At 48.7% G+C, this 20749-nt stretch overlaps 1 protein-coding gene across 5 annotated transcripts in view; it reads right to left on the minus strand.

Moving 5' to 3' along the window:
- VWA3B (von Willebrand factor A domain containing 3B) overlaps window positions 1-20749 on the minus strand; it is a 275082-nt gene that overhangs the window by 181336 nt on the left and 72997 nt on the right. For all 5 annotated transcript variants that reach the window (XR_007915479.2, XR_007915488.2, XM_051835635.2 and 2 more), the window contains exon 8: window positions 12684-12809. Coding sequence is in view for 3 of the 5 variants with exons in the window: in XM_051835635.2 (XP_051691595.2) it covers window positions 12684-12809 (126 nt within the window). In the remaining 2 variants the exon portion in view is untranslated. The remainder of the gene's footprint in view (window positions 1-12683; window positions 12810-20749) is intronic.

Raw genomic sequence — 20749 nt, forward strand, 5'->3', positions numbered from 1 at the left:
GAGCTGCATTATGAGAATCCTCTGGGAACAGGGCTTTGAAGGAACTTCAGCCCCTTCCCAGCCCCTCCAGTGACTGCTAGGCTCTCCACTGTGACTGCAGGCTACTGGTGTGCAAGGCTAGTGAGGAGCTGGAGAGGTGAAATGTGAGTGGGCCAAGTTAAAATGCCATCCACTCACTTTTCTCATTGAGATGCAGTCAATTTTCTTCAGCAAACACTCTCCATATTGCTGCATACTTTTGGTTAATTTCCAGGGTTCTAAAAAAGTTGATTCTGACAATGTCTGCATTGCTTCTATGGGGGAAGAGAATTTTTATGGGGCCTTAACTTGGCCATTATGACCTATGTAATTTTAGTCTTTTCCTAATTAAAGGGTACAATTATACTGCATATAATTACTTAATGGATTTGTTGTGCTTTTCCACAATTTTTTTTGAATTAAAAACTTTATTTGAAAAGCAGACACACACGCACACACACAGGATAGGCTGAGAGATCTTCCATTCGCTGGTTCACTCCCCAAATATCTGCAACAGCCAGGGCTAAGCCAGGCCAAAGCCAGAAGCTGGGAACTCAATCTGGATCTCCGACATGACAGGGACCCAACAACTCGAGCCATCACCTGCTGCCCCAGGGTGTGCACTAGCAGGAAGCTGGAAAAGACAACAAAGCCCAGGCACTCTGGCATGAGGTGCATGGATCTCAAGCAGAAGCTTAACTGCTATGCCAAATGCTCATCCTATAATTGCTTTTTTTTTTTTTTTTTTTTTTTTTTTTTTTTTTTGACAGGCAGAGTGGATAGTGAGAGAGAGAGAGACAGAGAGAAAGGTCTTCCTTTTGCCGTTGGTTCACCCTCCAATGGCCGCCGCGGCCAGCGCGCTGCGGCCGGCGCACCGCGCTGATCCGATGGCAGGAGCCAGGAGCCAGGTGCTTTTCCTGGTCTCCCATGGGGTGCAGGGCCCAAGCACCTGGGCCATCCTCCACTGCACTCCCTGGCCACAGCAGAGGGCTGGCCTGGAAGAGGGGCAACCGGGACAGAATCCGGCGCCCCAACCGGGACTAGAACCCGGTGTGCCGGCGCCGCTAGGCGGAGGATTAGCCTAGTGAGCCGCGGCGCCGGCCCTATAATTGCTTTTAACAACTTGATTTCAACTTCAACATTTCATCATACATTGTATTGCTTTTCAAAATTTATCCTAAATTAAATGCATCATATCTAGAAAATAATTCCAATGGAACAATTCTTCTCCCACACTTTCAGAGAAGTTTTTGAACCTTAATTCTGAGTTGTGGAAGCACTATTTGCTACTCCAATGCAGGTGCTTTGCTCTGTATGATTTTTGTCTGGAAAATACGGAGCCCACTATTCATGAGAAAAATGCATGCTTGAGTCAATGTAGTCTTGGTCCTTCCTAGCACTTTCACTTGCTGCTTACCAATCAACCTTGTCAGTATACATTTGATGGGGCTGAAGCTGTGGCGTAGCAGGTAAAGCCGCTGCCTATGGTGCCGGTATCCCATATGTGTGCCAGTTCACATCCCAATGGCTCCACTTCCAATCCAGCTCTCTGCTATGGCCTGGGAAAGCAGTAGAAGATGGCCCAAATCCTTGGGCCCCTGCACCCACATGGGAGACCTGGAAGAAGCTCCTGGCTCCTGGCTTCGGATCAGGGTAGCTCTGGCTGTTACAGCCAACTGGGGAGTGAACCAGCGGATGGAAGACCTCTCTATCTCTCTCCCTCTCTCTCTGTCTCTGTCTCTGTCTTTCTCTCTCTCCTCTGCTTCTCTGTAACTCTGACTTTCAAATAAATAAATAAATAATTTTTTTGACAGGCAGAGTGGACAGTGAGAGAGAGAGAGAGACAGAGAGAAAGGTCTTCCTTGCCATTGGTTCACCCCCCAATGGCCACTGCTGCTGGTGCACTGCAGCTGGCGCACCACGCTGATCCAAAGCCAGGAGCCAGGTGCTTCCTCCTGGTCTCCCATGCGAGTGCAGAGCCCAAGGACCTGGGCCATCCTCCACTGCACTCCCGGGCCACAGCAGAGAGCTGGACAGGAAGAGGAGCAACCAGGACAGAATCCGGCACCCCAACCGGGACTAGAACCTGGGGTGCTGGTGCCGCAGACAGAGGATTAGCCTATTGAGCTGTGGCGCCAGCCATGCCCAAATCTTATTCCACAGTCCCATTTGAGCTAAAGGGGAAGACACTCTTGAGAAGGTAAACAAGGTCAAGTTCTCTGTAAATCTGGTTTGTCCTGATCTCAAACCATAAGTCACCATGTTGGTAACATAGTCTTCATGTGGCGTACTAGCTGGCCATCTACCATTGGTGAGGCACAGAAAATTCTGATGATACATCCTTCTCTGGGTATCAGAATCCAGAGAACGTGGGGTCAAAGATTCAGAAACTCAGTGTCCCCACTTGATGTGTCCATATTTATCCTTATGCCAAACAGCGTTCACCTCACCCCAACAGTGTGTTCCTCACAGCTATCTGAATCCCAGACCTGTATCATCAATCGCCTCCTGTAGTGGATCTCTCACGGATGTTCCAGGATAAACAGGTTCAACAAAGTTCATCATCTTTCCCCAAAAACCTGGTTCTCCCCCAGCATTTTCTTAGCTTGATGGCTGGCACCAGATCTTTCTAGGATCTTACTTTTGACACCCGTATCTCCCTCACTCTCAAGCCTTGCAAATTCAACAACTCAACATTGCCTGCTATCTGTCTACTTAGCTCCTTCTTATGCTAACAGCCTAGACTAAGATGCCACTACCAGTCATCTGTACTAATGTCTTACTCTCTCCCCTCATCCATGTTTGCTTCTTCATCTCCAAATTGTTTTCCACTTAGTGGTCAAAGTGATTTTTGGTAAATGCAAATCCAATCTTATTACCCTGCATAAAATCCTCTAAATGGCTGACCATTGGTATGAAATTTAGGGCCCAAATCTCTACCATTGCTTTCTAGAGCCAGTCCCTGCCTACCTACCCAGACTCATTAGTGAACTGAGAGCTTCAACCACAGTTATCTTTCTAGTTCCTCTCAAGCGTCATGCTCTTTCCTGTCCCAGGGCCTTTGCATATGCTACTCATCTACCTGGCATGCTCTCCTCCCCCACACCCATCCCTTCACATTGTTAGCTTACCTCCTCACCCCCTCAGACACCAGCTACAAAGGCATGTCCTCAAGGAAGCACTCTTCACCCTAGGGAACAGCTCAGGCTCTCCCACTTGAACTTTATCATAATACCCCAGTTGTAATTATTCTTTTATGTTCATCTGACTGTACACCTTCACTGGGGAAGAAAAGGCGTTTATAGGTCCTGCTTTGCAAGGACCCATTTTGTGTGTTTTATTCACCACTATGCCTACCATCTAGCATAGCACCACATAAGCTAATGAAAAGAATAAGGGGTTGGGGCCGGTGCTGTGGCCTGAAGCGCCAGCATCCCATATGGGCGCCGGTTTGAGACTCGGCTGTTCCACTTCCAATCCAGCTCTCTGCTATGGCCTGGGAAAGCAGCAGAAGATGGCCCAAGTCCTTGGGCTCCTGCACCCACGCAGGAGACCCGGAAGAAGCTCCTAGCTCCTGGCTTCGGATCAGCTCAGCTCTGGCTGTTGCAGCCAATTGGGTAGTGAACCATTGGATGGACTCTCTCTCTCTCTCTCTCTCTCTCTCTCTTTCTCTGCCTCTCATCTCTCTCTGTATAACTGACTTTCAAATAAATAAATACATCTTTAAAAAAAGAATAAGGGGTTTTTTTCTTAAGATAGCATTACATTCTAATTATATGCTAACATTGTTCTAGCTATTATACAGATATTTTTCTTTAATTTTTACAACAGCCCTGCAGCGCAGGTATTATCATTATCACCAACATTTTGCAAATAAAGAAACTAAGGCACAGTTAATACACATCTTGTTTAGGGCCACGCAGCAGGAGTGGGCAGAGCCAGGTTTAATATCTTTCTAACACCATGTCTGCATGAATCACCACCACTCAGGGCTATGGGGAAATCTTGCTGGTTATTTAATACAATGCCAAGAAAAATGAACATTACCCCCCTCTCCATTTGTTCAAAAAACATGTGCCCCAGCCTCCTGCCGAGCCACTGGCTGGAAGTGCCTGCAGAGTGCGAATGAGCCTCCAGCCACTTCCTCGTCTTTTGACATTGAGTTTGATGTTTTCAAGCAGCCAAGTATCGAGTCAAATCTGGAGTCTCAGATGGCAATCTCTGGGTCTGTCTCTGTTTGTGATTAAAGCATGACTCCACACGATTAGGCCAATTATGTCTAGTGAGTCACAAAATGACTGTGAAGGTTATTCCACATGAGGAGTTCCTGAAGAGTCTTTAGCCGAATCATCATTTTAAAAAAAGGGGGGGGGGGTAAAGTTTTTCTAACATTCAACAAATGAACATGTTCTGAGAGAAGCACCTCCTTGTTTGAGTCATGCCTCCATCTCCTTTGTACCGTGTATCTTCAGCACACACTAGCACAGATGGCTCTAAACATCTCAGATCCTTCTCGCCCATCAACAGCTGCCTTAAGGTATAGTTAACACACAACACCTTTAAGATGCACTAACTGATGGTATTTTTTAATTAAAAATTTTGAATGTTTAAAATTTATTTTCATTTTATTTGAAAGGCAGAGAGATAGATCTTCCATCCTCTGGTTCATTCCTCAAATGCCTGCAACAGCCAGGGTCGGACCAGGCTGAGGCCGGGAGCCCGCCACTGCATCTGGGTCTTCCTTGTGGGTAGCAGGGAGCCAAGCATTTGAGCCGCCACCTCCTGCTTCCCAGGGTGTGCGTTATCGGGAAGCTGGAATCAGAAGTACAGCAGGCTCTGAAGACCCAAGCTCTCTGATAAGACACGGGCCATCACGAGCTGCATCCAACCTGCTGCGCCATACACCCACCCAGACTAGCAAGTTTTGACATAGTATGATAGGTTTGCGTTTACCCTCTTGCTATTTGCCTTCCATTGTTCTTTGTTCTTTCCCTGTGCTTTTTTCTGACAGCTTGTGGAGGGTTTTAATTCGATTTTATCTCTTGTTCTGTGATTTTAGTGGTTACTTTAGGTTTATAGCACACATCTTCAACTATCTTGGTCTGACTGTAAGTAATATTGTATCCCTTCACGTGTAATGATAGAGGTCTTCGAAAAGTTCACGGAAATGCTTATTTACAGAAAAGGCATGCATGAACTTAAACATTTTTTGCACCAAAATAAATTTCTCTTTAATTCTATTTTCCCACAAACTTTTTGAAGTATTCTCAGATGTGTTAATGAGCAATTCTTTTCAGCTTTTGTATATCTCAAAATGTCTATTCTGCCTTAAATTTTTTTTTCTGAATATAGAATGCTAGGATTTATGCTTAAGGTACTGAAAGATAAGAAAAATGGTGCTCCACTGTCTTTTTATTTGAATGAGAAATCTGCTGTCATCCTTATCTTTGTTCTTTTATACATGGAAGTTTTTCTCTGGTTACTTTTAAGGTTTCCTATGTATTATTGCTTTTAAGCAAATCAATTTAGATATTTTTTGGTGTAGCTTTCCTTATTGTCATGTGCTCAGCATTCATTGAACATTTTAGATCTCTGGGCTTGGAGTTTTCATCAAATTTGGAAATTTTTTAACATTGCTTTCTTCTTTTAAGAATTCTCTATTTACTTGAAAGGCAGAGTTACAGAAAGAGAACAGGAGAGAGAGAGAGAGAGAGATCTTCCATCCTTCACTCTCCTAGATGGCCACAATGGTCAGGCCTGGGCCAGGAGCCTGAAACTGCATGTGTGCCTTCCACATCGCAGGGCCTTCTGCTGCTGCTTTCCCAGGTGCATTAGCAGGGAGCTGGAGCAGAAGTGGAGCAGCTGGGACTCAAACCATAACTCATACAGAATGCTGGTGTCCTGGGCAGCTGTGGGGAGCAACTCGGACTAGACTAAGTTTCTGGAATTAAGACTTATTCTATGCATCTGCTCTCCCACAATATGGCGCTGGGAGAGGAGTAAACAGCTTCTGCGCAGCTGCCTCTCGCCAACTTGAGTGACGACCTGCAGGAGCTGATCCTGCTCCTGATTGGAGGAGAGCAGCGTACTCGGCGTGTGGGTAGCAGAGTTGGGATTGGTGGAAGAGGACTATAAAGGAGGAGAGAGACAACATGCACCAGGAACATCTAAGGGGAACACCTGAGGAACATCTGAGCAGCCCCCGAGAGAGCCGGCCGGCGGTGTGCAGCTCCCCCGTGGAAGTGGGGAAAGTGGCAGGGGGAACCGCCCTTCCACGGAGGTGGAAGGGTCGGTAGCCAACCTGGGAAGAACCAGCAGCAAACCCGGGAAGGGCCGAGCAGACAAAAGAACAGCGCAGGGTCCTGTGTCGTTCCGCCACGAAGAGGGCGGATATTTTTCTTCTCTGAAAGTTTTCTTCTCTAAAAGTTCAAGACAGGTCTTTTAAAAACATCTTCCCTGTTCGTCTTAACTTTTTGAATATCGGGTATCTAGGAACAGTAACTCTGAATGCTGTTCTGCCAATTCTAATGTCAGTGTCCGTTCTCAGTTTTGATTGGTTTTTGTCCTTATTGAGAGTCACATTTTTCTGCCTTTTTTTAAAGATTTTATTTATTTATTTATTTGAGAGGTAGAGTTACAGACAGAGAGAGGGAGAGACGGAGAGAGAGAGGTCTTCCTTCCTTTGGTTCACTCCCCAAATGGCCACAACAGCCGGAGCTGCGCCAATCCAAAGCCAGGAGCCAGGAGCTTCTTCCTGGTCTCCCACGAAGGTGCAGGGCCCAAACACTTGGGCCATCCTCCACTGCACTCCCGGGCCACAGCAGACATTTTCCTGCTTCTTTTCACGTCAGGTAATCTTTGGATGCCAGTCATTATGAACTTCCCCTCGTTGGAAATTAGATGTTTCTGTAGTCTTATAAATTTTCTCGACCTTTGTTCTGAGATGTACTTGTTACCTAGGAATAGCGTGTTCTTTTCGTGTCTTGCTTTCATGATTTCTTAGGAGTGTCCAGAGCTGTGTTTAGTTTAAGACTAATCATTCCCTGAGATAAGAGCTTTCCAAGTAACTCATCCAGGGCCCTATAAATCAAAGTTTTCAGGCTGGTGAGAACAGGTGTTTTCTTGGAGCTGTGTGAATTCCAAGCTCCTTCCTTCTAATTGTTTCTCATGGCTCTTTCCCCAGCCTCAGGTCATTTTTTTCACATGCTTGAGCTGATCATTAATCAAGTAGCTCCAGGGGGGCCTTCTGCAGACTTCTGGAGTTCTCTGTACAGTTCCCTCTGGTTCTCTGTCCTGTGAATTCTAGCTGCTTTGCTATCTCCAGAGCTTTGTCTCTCAAGCTTAGCAAGCCTGCGTTCTTCTGTGCACCAGGGCCTGGAACTGTCTAAAAGCAATAAGCTGGGAAAATCTAGAGTTTCCCTTGTTTTTGCCTTGTATCTTGGGGGTCAGTGGCCTGCACTGCTTGGTGTTCAATGTATTAAAAGCCACTGTTTGGGGGCTGGCCCTTGTGACACAGCTACTGATTATGATGACGGCATCCCATACTGGAGTGCTGGTTTGCGTCCTGGCTGCTCCACTTCCATTCTAGCTTCCCCGCTAAAGCACGTAGGAAAACAAGAGTAGACGACCAAAGTGCTGGGGCCCCCGCCACCCATGTGGGAGACCTGGGTGGAGTTCTGGGTTCCTGGTCCAGTCCTGGTCCAGCCCTGGCTATTACAGCCATTTGGAGAATGAACCATTTGGAAGATCTTTCTCTTTTTCTCCCTTTCTCTCTTTCATTTTGCCTTTCAAATAAAGTCTTTAAAAAAATCATTTCATATATTTTGGTCAGTTCTAGCCCCTGCCCGCCCCCTCACCCAGGAAATACTTAGGTCCTGCTCACAGTAATTAAAAGAGGCCAAAATTACCAGTGACCAGAAGGCCTGGTCTTATCATCTTCCCATCCCAGGCATCGGGCTGGTGAGTCGCCTCTGACAGAAACTGCCCTCCTGGCCCTAGGGTTAAATGGACCTGCTAATCCCTGAACCATCGTGCCCAGCCCAAGTGGGGGCCAATATCCCCAAAGAGGGCAGCCTTTGTGTAATTCACCTGAAGGCTCCCTGTGGAACAGCAGCCCACCTGTCTCTGGTCTCCCCCTTACTCTCTCCAGCTGGCTACCATATCGCCTGTAGCCTGTAGGCTTTGAGAAGCCAACCTGGGGGAACGGCTGCTATCTTCCCAGGAAGCAGACACAGAGTCCTGGACTGACACAGACTTTGCCTCAATAACAGTGGCCTGTAGGCAGGAAGTCAAGCGGGCCAGACACCCTATATAAAGCCAGTGGAGCCAAACCAAGTTTACAAAAGCTTCCTCCTATAGGAGGAAGGGTCCTAACCAATTTTTTGAAAAATCCAAATAGTACATTCTAAGTATTTTTTAAAAAGTTTTCTGTTCGGGAGCCTTTTCATGTCCTGGCTGCTCCACTTCAAGTTCAGCTCCCTGATAATGGCCTGGGAAAAGCAGTGAAAGATGGCCCAAGTGCTTGGGCCTCTGCATCCATGTGGGAGACCTGTAAGCAGCTCCTGACTCCTGGCTTTGGATCGGCTCAACTCCAACTGTTGCGGCCATCTGGGGAGTGAAACAGCAGATGGAAGACCTCTCTCTCTTTTCCACTCCCTCTGTACTCTGATTTTCAAAAAAATAAATAAATCTGGGGGCCAGCGCTGTGGCACAGCAGGTTAACGCCCTGGCCTGAAGCACCGGCATCCCATATGGGTGCCGGTTCAAGTCCCGGCTGCTCCTCTTCCAACCCAGCTCTCTGCTATGGCCTGGGATAGCAGTAGAAGGTGGCCCAAGTCCTTGGGTTCTTGCACTCATGTGGGAGACCCAGCGGAACCTCTTGGCTCCTGGCTTCGGATCGGCGCAGCTCCAGTCATTGTGGCCATTTGGGGAGTGAACCAGTGGATGGAAGACCTCTCTCTGTCTCCTCCTCTCTCCATAACTCTTTCAAATAAATAAAATCTTTAAAAAAAATTTTAAAAATAAATCTTAAGAACAAAAACTTTCTGCTTGGAGTTACTTGGTGTTTTAGGTGTGTGTTAGATTGAAACAAATGGACAATCATAGATCATTGTCTAATTTCAGAAGCCTATAGCTCTTCTGTGTCCTTTACAAATAACTTCTAAAACCTCCTGTTAAGCCTACACCAAATATGAAAACTCCCTGTATGGTCTGCTTGGGCTGCCAAAACAAAATCCCAAAAGCTGGACAACTTAACAGAAATCTACTTCCGTAGCTTTGGAAGCTGGAGGTCCAAGGCGTAGGTGCCGGCAGCAGTGGGTTCTGGTGAGGCCTCCCGCCTGGCTCGTGCCTATGTAGAGAGACAGCTCTCTGGTGTCTTAGAGGCCAGCCATATCTGATCAGGGCCCTACCACCTTTAGGACCTCATTCAACCCTAATTACTCTCCTAAAGGTCCTGTCTCCAAATACAGTCGCATGGGGGCTTCAATGTCGGAGTTTGGGAAGTCATCGTTCAGTCCGTGGCACTCCCCAAACAAACAGTGCAGCAGCAGGCTCACCGTCCTCTTTGCCTGGAATAGAGGTTTGCTTTAGCCTGGGCCCACTGCTTTATTTTCACTCTCCTGGGATGACAGGGGAGCACCTGAGTCTTTGAGTGAGATGTCTCTAGAGTGGCTCCTCCAGTCCAGCCAGTGTAGGCACCTCCTTAGGAAACCTCAGGGGACTGGTCCCCAGGAGTGTATCAAGTCACAGAGGGAATGCTCACTCATGCCTAAACCTCTCCCTGCCTCTGCACAGGTCCCCGGCCCACTTCTCTACTTAACCACATCTCCATCCGCAGCCAGCCGGCCTCCTTGCTCTTAGCCTCCAACAGACACCTCTGCAATTTGGGCAGTACCAAGAGGAGCCACACCCTGGACGTGTTGGTCCAAACCGTACTGCACGTTAGGATCACCTGGGGAGCTTTCCAAAGTCCCAATGTCTTCCCACAAGGTTTCAATTAGAATGTCTGGCAGTGGGAGGCAGACATCAGCATTCTTATGGATGGAATAGATTTCGAATCCAGGTTTCATCACCTACTAGCTGTGTGCCCTAGGGGAAATTGCTTAATTCAAATTGAAGATAATAGCAGCAGCAGCACCTGTCTCATGGGGCTGCGGTAAGGGTTCGATGTTAACACTTGTGGAGACCCCAGAACAGTACCTGACATGTAAGGTTCCTGTGTTTATTGTTAACTATTGTCAGTACAGGTATGCCGGACAGTAACTTCCAGAAGAAAACCCTTTGCTAGCTCAAGAATTTACACAGGAGAATCAGCGTACAAACTCCCCTGTGAAAGGGAAAGAGTGAGCTGACATTGCTCAAGCACCTGCTTGGTGCAAAGCACACATTATTTAATCATTACGATAATCTTTCAAGATGATTATAGTAATTTTTCGGAAGAATAAACAAAGACTGAGAGAGGTTAAGCTACTGATGGAGTTGGGATTTATAACTAGGCCTTTCTCATTCCAAAACTCATCCCCTTTTTTATAAAAAATATTTTGGGGCCGGCGCCGCGGCTCACTAGGCTAATCCTCCGCCTGCGGCACCGGCACACCGGGTTCTAGTCCCGGTCGGGGCGCCGGATTCTGTCCCGGTTGCCCTTCTTCCAGGCCAGCTCTCTGCTGTGGCCAGGGAGTGCAGTGGAGGATGGCCCAGGTGCTTGGGCCCTGCACCCCATGGGAGACCAGGAAAAGCACCTGGCTCCTGGCTCCTGCCATCGGATCAGCGCGGTGCGCCGGCCGCAGCGCGCCCGCCGCGGCGGCCATTGGAGGGTGAACCAACGGCAAAGGAAGACCTTTCTCTCTGTTTCTCTCTCTCACTGTCCACTCTGCCTGTCAAAAAAAAAAAATTTTTTTAAAAAAATATTTTGATTGTCAAGAAAAACGTGGGGAAAAATACTTCTCAATGTCATCCATCCACTAATAATAATGTAATGAGCTCACTTCTGTGCTGTGCCTGTGGGGCCTGAACACCTCAAACAAGGGGAGAGGGGAGCTTCCTTTTGGTTATGATAGCGTAAGTGCTAATTAGTAACTGGGAAAGTAATGTTAAGGTGGATGTAAGAGAAGGTGTTGTGGTGCACTGGGTTAAGCTACCACTTGGGATGCCCACAGCCCATTCTGCAGTGCCTGGGATAGAGTCGCACCTCCGTTTTGAATCCAGTTTTCTGCTAATGTATGTGGGAGGCTGTGGATGATGACCCAAGTACTAAAGTCCCTGCCACCTACTAGGAGGCCAGGATTGATAGCCCAGCTTCTGGCTTCAGCCTGCCTTGGTCTGGCTGTTGAAAGCATTTGGGGGAGGAAACCAGCAGATAGAAGGTACCGCTCTCTCTCTTATTCTACCTTCCAAATAAATAAAAACTAGTAAATTTGACCGAAAAAAAAGATGAATGTAGCTTCACTTCCAACGTCTTTTGACAATGCAGTCAGGAAAGCTTCTCTTTGGCACTGGAGTTCAAAATCAGCCTCCACGCTTTCCAGCTGCATGTCTTCAGGCTGACTACTTAATCTCTCCCTGCCTCGGGTGTCTCACCTGCCAAACAGGGATAATAGTTATGGGCTCAGCACAAGCCTAGTCCTCAGCCTGACTATAGCAAGTGCTCTCTAGACGGCTGTCAGCATCGTTGTCATCACCATTTAGGGACAGCAAATCAGATTTCTGACCTCCAGAATTGCAAGGGGCTTTTCCAAGTCACACTAAAAAGCTCTAGAGACTGGGAGATGCAACTGGAGTGTGGTCATTCCTTTTTCATAGTAATAATGTAAACCGTTCCCCTATCACCCTCTCCCTTCCAGGCAGGCACTCCACACTCCTCCCCAGCCTGCGACCCCTCTTCTGCAGGGAGGCTGCAGATCCTGCTCAAAGAAGCGTGATGGCCTTAAGTCAGGACGAGAGAGAACACATCCAGCCTTCCTGTCAGCTGAGGAAGGTGAGTCAGGTGACTTCCTGCTGCAGGCAGTGTAGATAGGATTGAGGCTGCAGGCCAAGGCCAAGCCCAGGTGTACCGACAAAGTCTCCCCTTAACCAAACTTTAGTCAGGCTCCCCTGCGTCCTCTTCCACACTAGGCCTCAACCTTTGGACTTTTATGTACATCTCTGCATTGCCCAGTTTTAGCAAAAATCCTGCTGAGTCAGTTTAGCCATCATGATCGGGCTAAACTTCCCTAGGCTTCCATCCCCACTCACCATCCTATCACCGTGGCCCAACCTCAGCAAGAGTCCTGTCATACAGGTTTAGCCAAAATCTCCCTTTACCCCTGTTGTCTCCTCTTAGAAATTTCCCATCCAAAACCCCCGCTCCCTGTTCCTTGGCCTTAAATCCTCACCTGTCCCTGCTGCATTCAGAATTGAGTTCAGTTGTCTACTGAGGTCTCTTTCCCCTATTGCAACAGTTCCAGAAAATTTTGTGCTTGTCATGTTGGCTACCGCCCAGCTCTCATTCCTCTTTGACAGTCCACACATGCATGTGCAGCGCACGCACACATGAACACACACATACACACACACCCAGAACAGCTCTAGGAGCTCTCAGCAGCTCCGCACACCTGCCCTAACGCACACCCTTTGGTTAGGATCATGGAAACGACTCCCCATTCCCAACTGGTAGCAACAGTACAAACCGCAGTCTAACGTGGTCATGTTGGACTTGGGAGACTCGGCCACCAGCCTCTGGATCTGGGCCAGCGTGCTGCAGGCTTCCTCCATCTCCCTCCAAATGAGAAACACGTCCTCTCTGACTCCAGCTCCTGGAAAGCAAAACACAGCATGGGTGGCCACCTAAGACAGGTCCGGGAGCCTCCACTAGCCCTCACAGCCCTCACACATTCCATCCACGTCTCTAGGACATTTGTGAACATCACACTGCACTTTCCCCACTAAACTCTTTCTCAGAGTCAGAACTGAAATCCCCCAAAGAAGTGCTGTGACTTCTAGAAATCATAAATGTGAACCTTAGGCTACCGTATCATTGTGGCAGGTACAGAGGGTTAAGCCACTGATTGGGATGCTTGCATCCCATATTGGGCACTGGTTCAAGTTCCAGCTACTCTGCTTCCAACTCAGCTTCCTGCTAATACGCCTGGGAAGCTGGCAGATGATGGCCTAAGTACTTGGGTCCCTGCTACCCATGTGGGAGACCCGGATGGAGTCCCTGGCTCCAGATTTTCAACAGATAGAAGATGTCTCTCTGTCTCTCTCTCTCTGTCACTTTGCCTTTCAAATAAAAATCAATCTTTTTAAAGAATCCAATATATCCTTGGGAATATCTGTAGCAGAAATAATATTTGAGGATAAAATATAGCTAACACTCAAACATTCAAAAGTGTCCCATCAAGGCCATGGTCCCATGGTCACTGCCCTGAGGAAGGGAAACACATGAAAGCGGCATCCCCCCCCCCGTCCTCTCTTGATTAGGCTGAGACTCCTTGCTGCTTTTAAACCACCTTCACAAGTCTTTATTGTCCCCTAACCTAACAAAGATTCTTCAGCCTCTTTCTCTGAATCTTTGCTACTTCAGTGAAGGACTAGGTTTAGCTGTATGGTATTTAGAAAATAATATTGCTAATAGTGCTTAATTGACAGAGATAGTTCTGTCTCTCCAAGTTCATCCAGGGTGCGCGATTGGCCTAGTAGTTAAGATGCCACCTAGGTTTGATTCCTAGCTCCTGACTCCAGCTTCCTGCTCATGTTCACTCTGGGAGGCAGTAGTGATGGCTCAAGCAATTGGGTTCCTGCCACACAGATGGGAGACCTGGCTTGAGTTTATGGCTCCCAGTTTCAGCCCCCAGTCCTGAGGGCCACTGCAGGCATTTGCAGAGAGAACCAGCAGATGGGGGTACTCACTCACTCTCTGTTTCTCTCTCAAATAAATAAATTAAAAACAAACAGAAATCATTTTAAAAGTTCATTCCACAGTAGGTAGTCCAGGGCTGGGACGATGCTCTGCCTCCATTCAGGGCCAGGCCCTAACAGACCACTGGCTTCCAGCAGCTAAGGAGGGTGCAAAGGGCAGGAGGGACACAGCTGCGATGATGATGATGGAGTACAACATGAGGGATCCTGTGCTGGGATCTTTTCCAAGACATCACTGTGCGGCACACGGGGCAGAGGGTGCACGGGCACCCCTGGACTGTCTCTCACAACTATTTGGGGAATCTATAATCAGCTCAAGATAGAAAGTTTAAGTACAAGAATTTGAAAGCCCAGGCTCTGTCTTCCTGCTGCACCATTCCAGCATATCCTTCTGTCCTGAGTCGCCTCACAATTCAAGATGGCTTGCAGGCTGCCAAGCTGGGCTAGCGTCCAGAGGCAGAAGGGATGCTGCACAGGCAGATGAGCACCCCCAAGACAGTCTCTTTCAAGCACCCTTCCCAGGAGTCCCAAATGCAAGCTCTATTACTTAACCATGGCCTCACCACGTGGCCCTGTCTGGTGCAAGGAAAACTGGGAGATGGAGCTTTTAACCTACATCCTACAGAGGGTGGGGTGTGGGTGTGGGTGGTGACTGGCAGTGCCGGCTACCTCCACTGAGACCTGTTCTGCTGCCAGACGCATCCAGCAGCGCCGACTCATAGCTCCTGTCCCCTGCTGCTGACAACTCGCCAAATCTGCAAATTATGATTTAAAAAAACACCTTCCCCATTCATTTTCCAGCTGTTCCACAAACCCCTTGTTAGAGGGCATGGGGGAATCTTTTTTATCCTGTTGCTGATCAGAAATCTCAGCAGCGGTTTCTTTTAAAGGAGCAAAAAGAAAAGACAAATACCGTGGGACCTGCAAATGTTGATGCCAGGCAGCCCCCACCTGGCAGAGCTCCTGCACCTCTCAGCCGGGGCCTGTGGCACTCACAAAGCCAGCATGGACCCTGGGAAGAAACCACAGCTGCATTTTCAGTGGACTCCTCGGGCCCAGCCACCAAGCTGCAACCACTTGGAGAATCATGGGGTGAGGACAGTACCTACTTTGAGGCTGCTTTTTTTGGGGGGGAAGGGGGAGGAGAATGGGAGGGTATTTCCTTTTTAATTAACTAAAGAAATTTATTAATACATTAGATTTTCAGGGTCACAGTAAATGCTGATATTACTACCATAACTCTCATCAATTTTTATATTAATGTGGTATTAATACAAAGAGAACAAATTCAATGTAGTTCCCTGATACAATCCTAAGAATATAATGCTATTTCCCATTCTTCTCCCTCCCCCTCTCCTCTTTCTCTCTTTTCTTCCAAGGTCACTTCTAATATGGTTGTGTAGGCAAGAATTCAGCAGACGTATTCTCTGGTTTTAAAACCTCCACTGCAGCAAGGGGCGTGCAGTCTAGCAATTAAGATGCCACTTGGGGCTGGCGCCGCGGCTCACTAGGCTAATCCTCCGCCTTGTGGCGCCGGCACACCGGGTTCTAGTCCCGGTTGGGGCACCGGATTCTGTCCCGGTTGCCCCTCTTCCGGGCCAGCTCTCTGCTGTGGCCCGGGAGTGCAGTGGAGGATGGCCCAAGTGCTTGGGCCCTGCACCCCATGGGAGACCAGGATAAGTACCTTGCTCCTGCCATCGGATCAGCGCAGTGTGCCGGCCGCAGCGCACTGGCCACGGCGGCCATTGGAGGGTGAACCAACGGCAAAGGAAGACCTTTCTCTCTGTCTCTCTCTCTCACTGTCCACTTTGTCTGTCAAAAAAAAAAAAAAAAAAAAAGATGCCACTTGGATGCTTGCATCCCACATCAGAGTGCCTGGGTTCAATTCCCAACTCTGCCTCCCAATTCCAGCTTCCTAGCCAGGCAGACCCCGGGAGGCAGGGGTGGTGGCTCAAACTTGGTTCCTGCCGCCCACATGGGAGACCTGGATTGAGTACCTGGCTCCAGCCTGGCCCAGCCCCAGAAACTACGGTCATTTTGAGAGTGAACCAGCAATGGAAGATCTCTGTCAGTTATATCTCTGTTGCTCTTGAAAAAATAAAATATAAAATAAAAGCTCCATTTCAGTAAAATGGTTATTTTTTTAAATGACAACCGAACCCCTCTATTCTACAAACTGTATATAGTCAGCTCAGAACACTGATGGTGTCATCACAAAAGCCAACAGCTGATTCCAAACTCTTTGATGAAGAGCCGTGATACGCCTGGCATTGCCCATGGACCTTTTCAACATTTTCTCGTTTTTCCTCACCACAGCTCTGCAGGCAAATTCTATTCTTGCCCCAACTCCAAAGGGGAGTCAACTGAGACAGAGTGAGTCATCCCGGGTCCCTCAGCGATGAGAGGCAGAGCAGGCAGGCGAACTCAGGTGGATGTGGTTATACCCACTCAGCTGCTGCTCCGACTAGATGAAAAAGGCACGGGTGGCCATGAGGGGCTCTGCCACCGCCTCCCCACACAGCTGGTAAGAACCCCCTTACCCAACCTGTCTTACTGTTCACAGTTCCCTGAGATATCGCAACAACCGAGAGTGAGAGCTTACCATCCAGTCTAGGGGACACCCGAGGAGATTCATCCACCCAGGACCAGAGGACTGAACATAAACTACCAAGGCAGACCAGTCAATGCTTCTGCTTTTAAATCGTAGCCAGGAAGGGCAGGGCAGAAGCAAAAGGACATCAGGACTCCAGCCCTCCAAGGTTGTCCAGATCAAGTGAGAGAGTATTAATAGTTCTGTTCATCAAGAAGCAGGTGACAAGCCCGGCGGAGATACATGATCAGTGCAGCTTTGCAGCCCAAGGGGAGAGGTTCCGTGTGTGCTGAACTCCACAAGCAGAGCACGCTGCTGCCAAGTATGAACCTTAACCTCACAGGACTCCTGACCGCTATGAAACCAAGACAATTCCGGCTGCTTCCTTTAGCGTGGAGGTGCTAAGTAGCCGGATCCTCTCTTAAAAAGTCTCAAGTAAGTCAAGGCTTTCTTCTAGACTTGTGAAGACACTGCAGGCCAGCATCAGTGGAAACATTTCCAGGGAAACACAGTTAGTTCTTGATTATCCAAGGACAGAGAAGTGTGCCTCTGGGTAGCAGTGACCAGGGTACGCTCTCTGTGCAGGCAGTAACTCGGTTGATATTGTACTCAGGCAACCACAGATGGCCTTAACCAGAAAGCAAAACAATGCAAAACTACCCACTGAGTTAGCTTGGCTGAAAAAGAAAAGGCATGAAAAAGAGAACCCCCAGGGCAGAAAAAGCATAACTTGGAAAGCACAGGTTTGATGTGAAGTTATTCCACGGGCAGTGACGAGAGGCTGCCACTGTGTCCAGGGTCACTTTTCTCCAGGGACTTAGCCAGGATATGTGACAGTGACAGCTGAGGCAGAGAGCTCCATGGAAATCGAAGAGGAGGAAAGCCAAGGCACAGAAAAGCCAGTGTTCACAGGGCTTTGGGAATTGGGAATTCTCCAGGCGAGTCCACACAACGCCTTACGGATCTCCACTGCCCGGGGTTATTTTAAGCCAGCCAGGGCCTGCCTTACCCAGAAACAGAGGTAGATCCTCAGACATGCTGCGGAAGACCTTAACTGCCTCACACCCGATGGGCCCACCTGCACCAACCACTGACCTGCCTCACACTAACACAGCCAGAAGCACCTGGAGGCGATGTCACACTGAGCTTCCGTTTTTCATTCTGGGCTTGACTTCTCAGATTGGCTGGTTTGGCAAATGAAATGAGACCCCGCAGAGATACATTTTGGTGTGGCCAGCAGAAAGCAGAAAAGCCCACAGAGAATCTGCAGCCAAATGCCATCTCACCTGCAGGATGGAGGCTGGCTGTCTCCGTGGAGTTGGTGAATATATTCATTTAGCAAGTATGTCTTTGGTACCCACCATGTAATGGGTGGGCACTGTCACTGCTGGTGATATGGAGTGAACAGGGCACTGCTCCTTGAACTGATTCCAGTCCAGGGTACAAGGTCCTCTTTTTTCTTTTTTTAAGATTTTATTTTTTTATTTGAGAGATAGAGTTACAGAGGGAAGGGAGGGAGGGAGGGGGGGAGAGAGAGAGAGAGAGGGAGAATCTTCCAACCACTTCCAACCACTGGTTCACTGCCAAATAGCCACAACGGCCAGAGCTGAGCCAATCCAAAGCCAAGAGCCAGGAGCTTCTTCCAGGTCTCCCACATGGGCACAGGGGCCCAAGAACTTGGGCCATCTTCCACTGCTTTCCAGACATAGCAGAGAGCTGGATCAGAAGAGGAGTAGCTAGGACTTGAACCAGTGCCCATTTGGGATTCCAGTGCTGCAGATGGAGGCTTAGCCCACTGCATCACAGCGCCGGCCCCTCAAAGTCCTCTTTAACACTCTCCCTACTACTGCCCCTGTGAGCCAGGCTCATCACAGTACTGTTCTCCTGGGCCTGTAGGGCCCCTGTACCCATGTCAGGGGACTCAGCCCTCCTCCGCAGCCACTCCATCCCACCCTTCATTCAAAACACACTGCTGGCTCCACTATCAAGCTTCGTTCAGCTTCTCCAGGCAAAGGCGGTCTGCCTCCTGCTCCCCTCTCCTCCATTCCCATGGAATGGACGAGCTACACTCCTGTTGTCCACCCTCGTGCTGCCAGGGCACACTGTGGCCACGCCATTAATTAGGCTGGCAGTACACGAAACTCCCGGCTGACCGTCACGCCAGCCTCCGATTTCAGAGAGCACCAGGAAGCATGAGCCGCTGATGGCACAACCCTGAACGCGCTCTGATTAGGTCAACCCTTCACAAGCACGGGGCTTAGGTTTAGGAGGCAGCTCCCCACTCGGCTGGAGCCTGCCCGCGTCTCTCCTCTGGTACTGCGCGTGCAGTCCCGGGTTGCTGTCTCTGTATGGGCTGACTCTGCCCACTCTACCATCTTGAGTGCATAGACATTGTCTTTCCTTTCTCTGTAACCGCCACAGCATTCAGCGCAGGATCCAGTGTTCTCAGGCTCCTTCCCCGTTTTTATTTTTCCCTATGTCAGAGGGACCATGATCGAGAACCTCATGTATTCTCTCCTGGTAGAACTGCCCTGCCAGATAACTTACAGCCCCCATGAGCACAAGCAACTCATGTACGAGGTACGTGACAGCCCCACCCCCACCCCAGATAGGACACAGACCACTGAGCCTATGGCTGCACCGTAGAGGTCCCAGACATGGCAGTGACACGGTCCTCATGCCACAGCAAGGCAAGAATGTCCCCCAGGCACTACCAAAGTACTATCACCCGAGGTCAGGAGGGTAGGCATGATTAGAAGCACAGGTAGGCCTGGCACTGGTTAAAGGGACAATTTAAGGTAGCCCTGGGAGAGTGCCATCCAGAAACAAACTGTCCTTCAAACCAACCTCTAGGCCCCATGAGGCCTCATTGGTTTGTGGCCCCTTCCTGTCGCCCATGACTCGTGGGTGAAGAACTGGCCCAGCGGGGTGGGGATCTGCTGTCTGCCCGAGCCCCAGCCTCCTTTTCACATGTGCAGGTCTGAGAGATCTACATGTAACTACAAAAGGGAAGTGCTTCAGGAAAAGGCAGCGTACGCTTCTATTTTCAGAAAGCAATATTTTAAAAATAAAGTAAACTGTGAAATGTCAAAAATTCCCAGAGACCTAAGATGATGATGTGGATCAGGTGAAAGGGGGCACATTCCACCCTTCAGGGGACTGCCAGTGGGGAAATTGGTAGTTTTTGTTGTAATCAAAAAATTCCCACCTGCTTGTGTTAAACTGTATTTTAAGATGTTTTGCTGTCAAGGGGTAATTGAACACCTGCTGGCCTGACTCAGCCCCAGGGCCCTAACAGCAGAGGCACACTGTACAGGTGCACTTAGCCCCACCCTATGGGCCTATGGAATTAACCATTGATTAATTGAAAGCAAGTACAGAGTCCTATCTCCAGCTAGATAAGTGTTTAATGTTTTCTGGGGACAATGAAAATATATGTTTTGTAGGGGCCATTCTGTTACCTGAGAAGTGGTTTCAACCACATAGTATGAACAACTTGAGCTATAATCTAACATGTGAATGTGGTACTGTCTCCACCCCTCCCCCCTTTAAGTGGAACACTATAAAATGCAAAATGTAACAGAGCTGAGTGGTCCAAAACTCAATCAGCAAACCTGAGAATAAGCTGCTGCTGTTCTGCCTGCAGGAAAGTTGATTTGCTCCCGCAAACTTAGTAGGCAACATTGGCCTCAGGTCACGGGGTGCAACTAGACAAGCAGATGGTCAAAAGTCAGCAAACGACAGAGAGGCAATGTCTAAAGCACAGAGGCACTGATAAAAGCTTAGTTGGACAAATCTGTTCTATTTAGAATAGGTGATACCTATTTATAAGATACCAACTCAAGAGGTAAGTGTTTTTAGGCCAGCACCATGGCTCACTAGGCTAATCCTCCGCCTGTGGCGCCGGTATACTGGGTTCTAGTCCCAGTCGGGGCGCCAGATTCTGTCTCGGTTGTTCCTCTTCCACTCCTGCTCTCTGCTGTGGCCCAGGAAGGCAGTGGAAGGTGGCCCAAGTCCTTGGGCCCTGCACCCGCATGGGAGACCAGGAAGAAGCACCTGGCTCCTGGCTTCAGATTGGCGCAGCGCACCGGCTGTGGCAGCCATTCGGGGGGTGAACCAACAGAAGGAAGACATTTCTCTTTGTCTCTCTCTCTCACTGTCTAACTGCCTGACCCCCCCCCCAAAAAAAAAAAAGAGGTAAGTGTTTTTAATGATATGTTAAATTCAGGTGAACTTTATTCAAGC

The sequence above is a fragment of the Oryctolagus cuniculus genome, chromosome 2 (genome assembly GCF_964237555.1).
Source record: "Oryctolagus cuniculus chromosome 2, mOryCun1.1, whole genome shotgun sequence".
In the NCBI taxonomy this organism is placed as follows: domain Eukaryota; kingdom Metazoa; phylum Chordata; class Mammalia; order Lagomorpha; family Leporidae; genus Oryctolagus; species Oryctolagus cuniculus.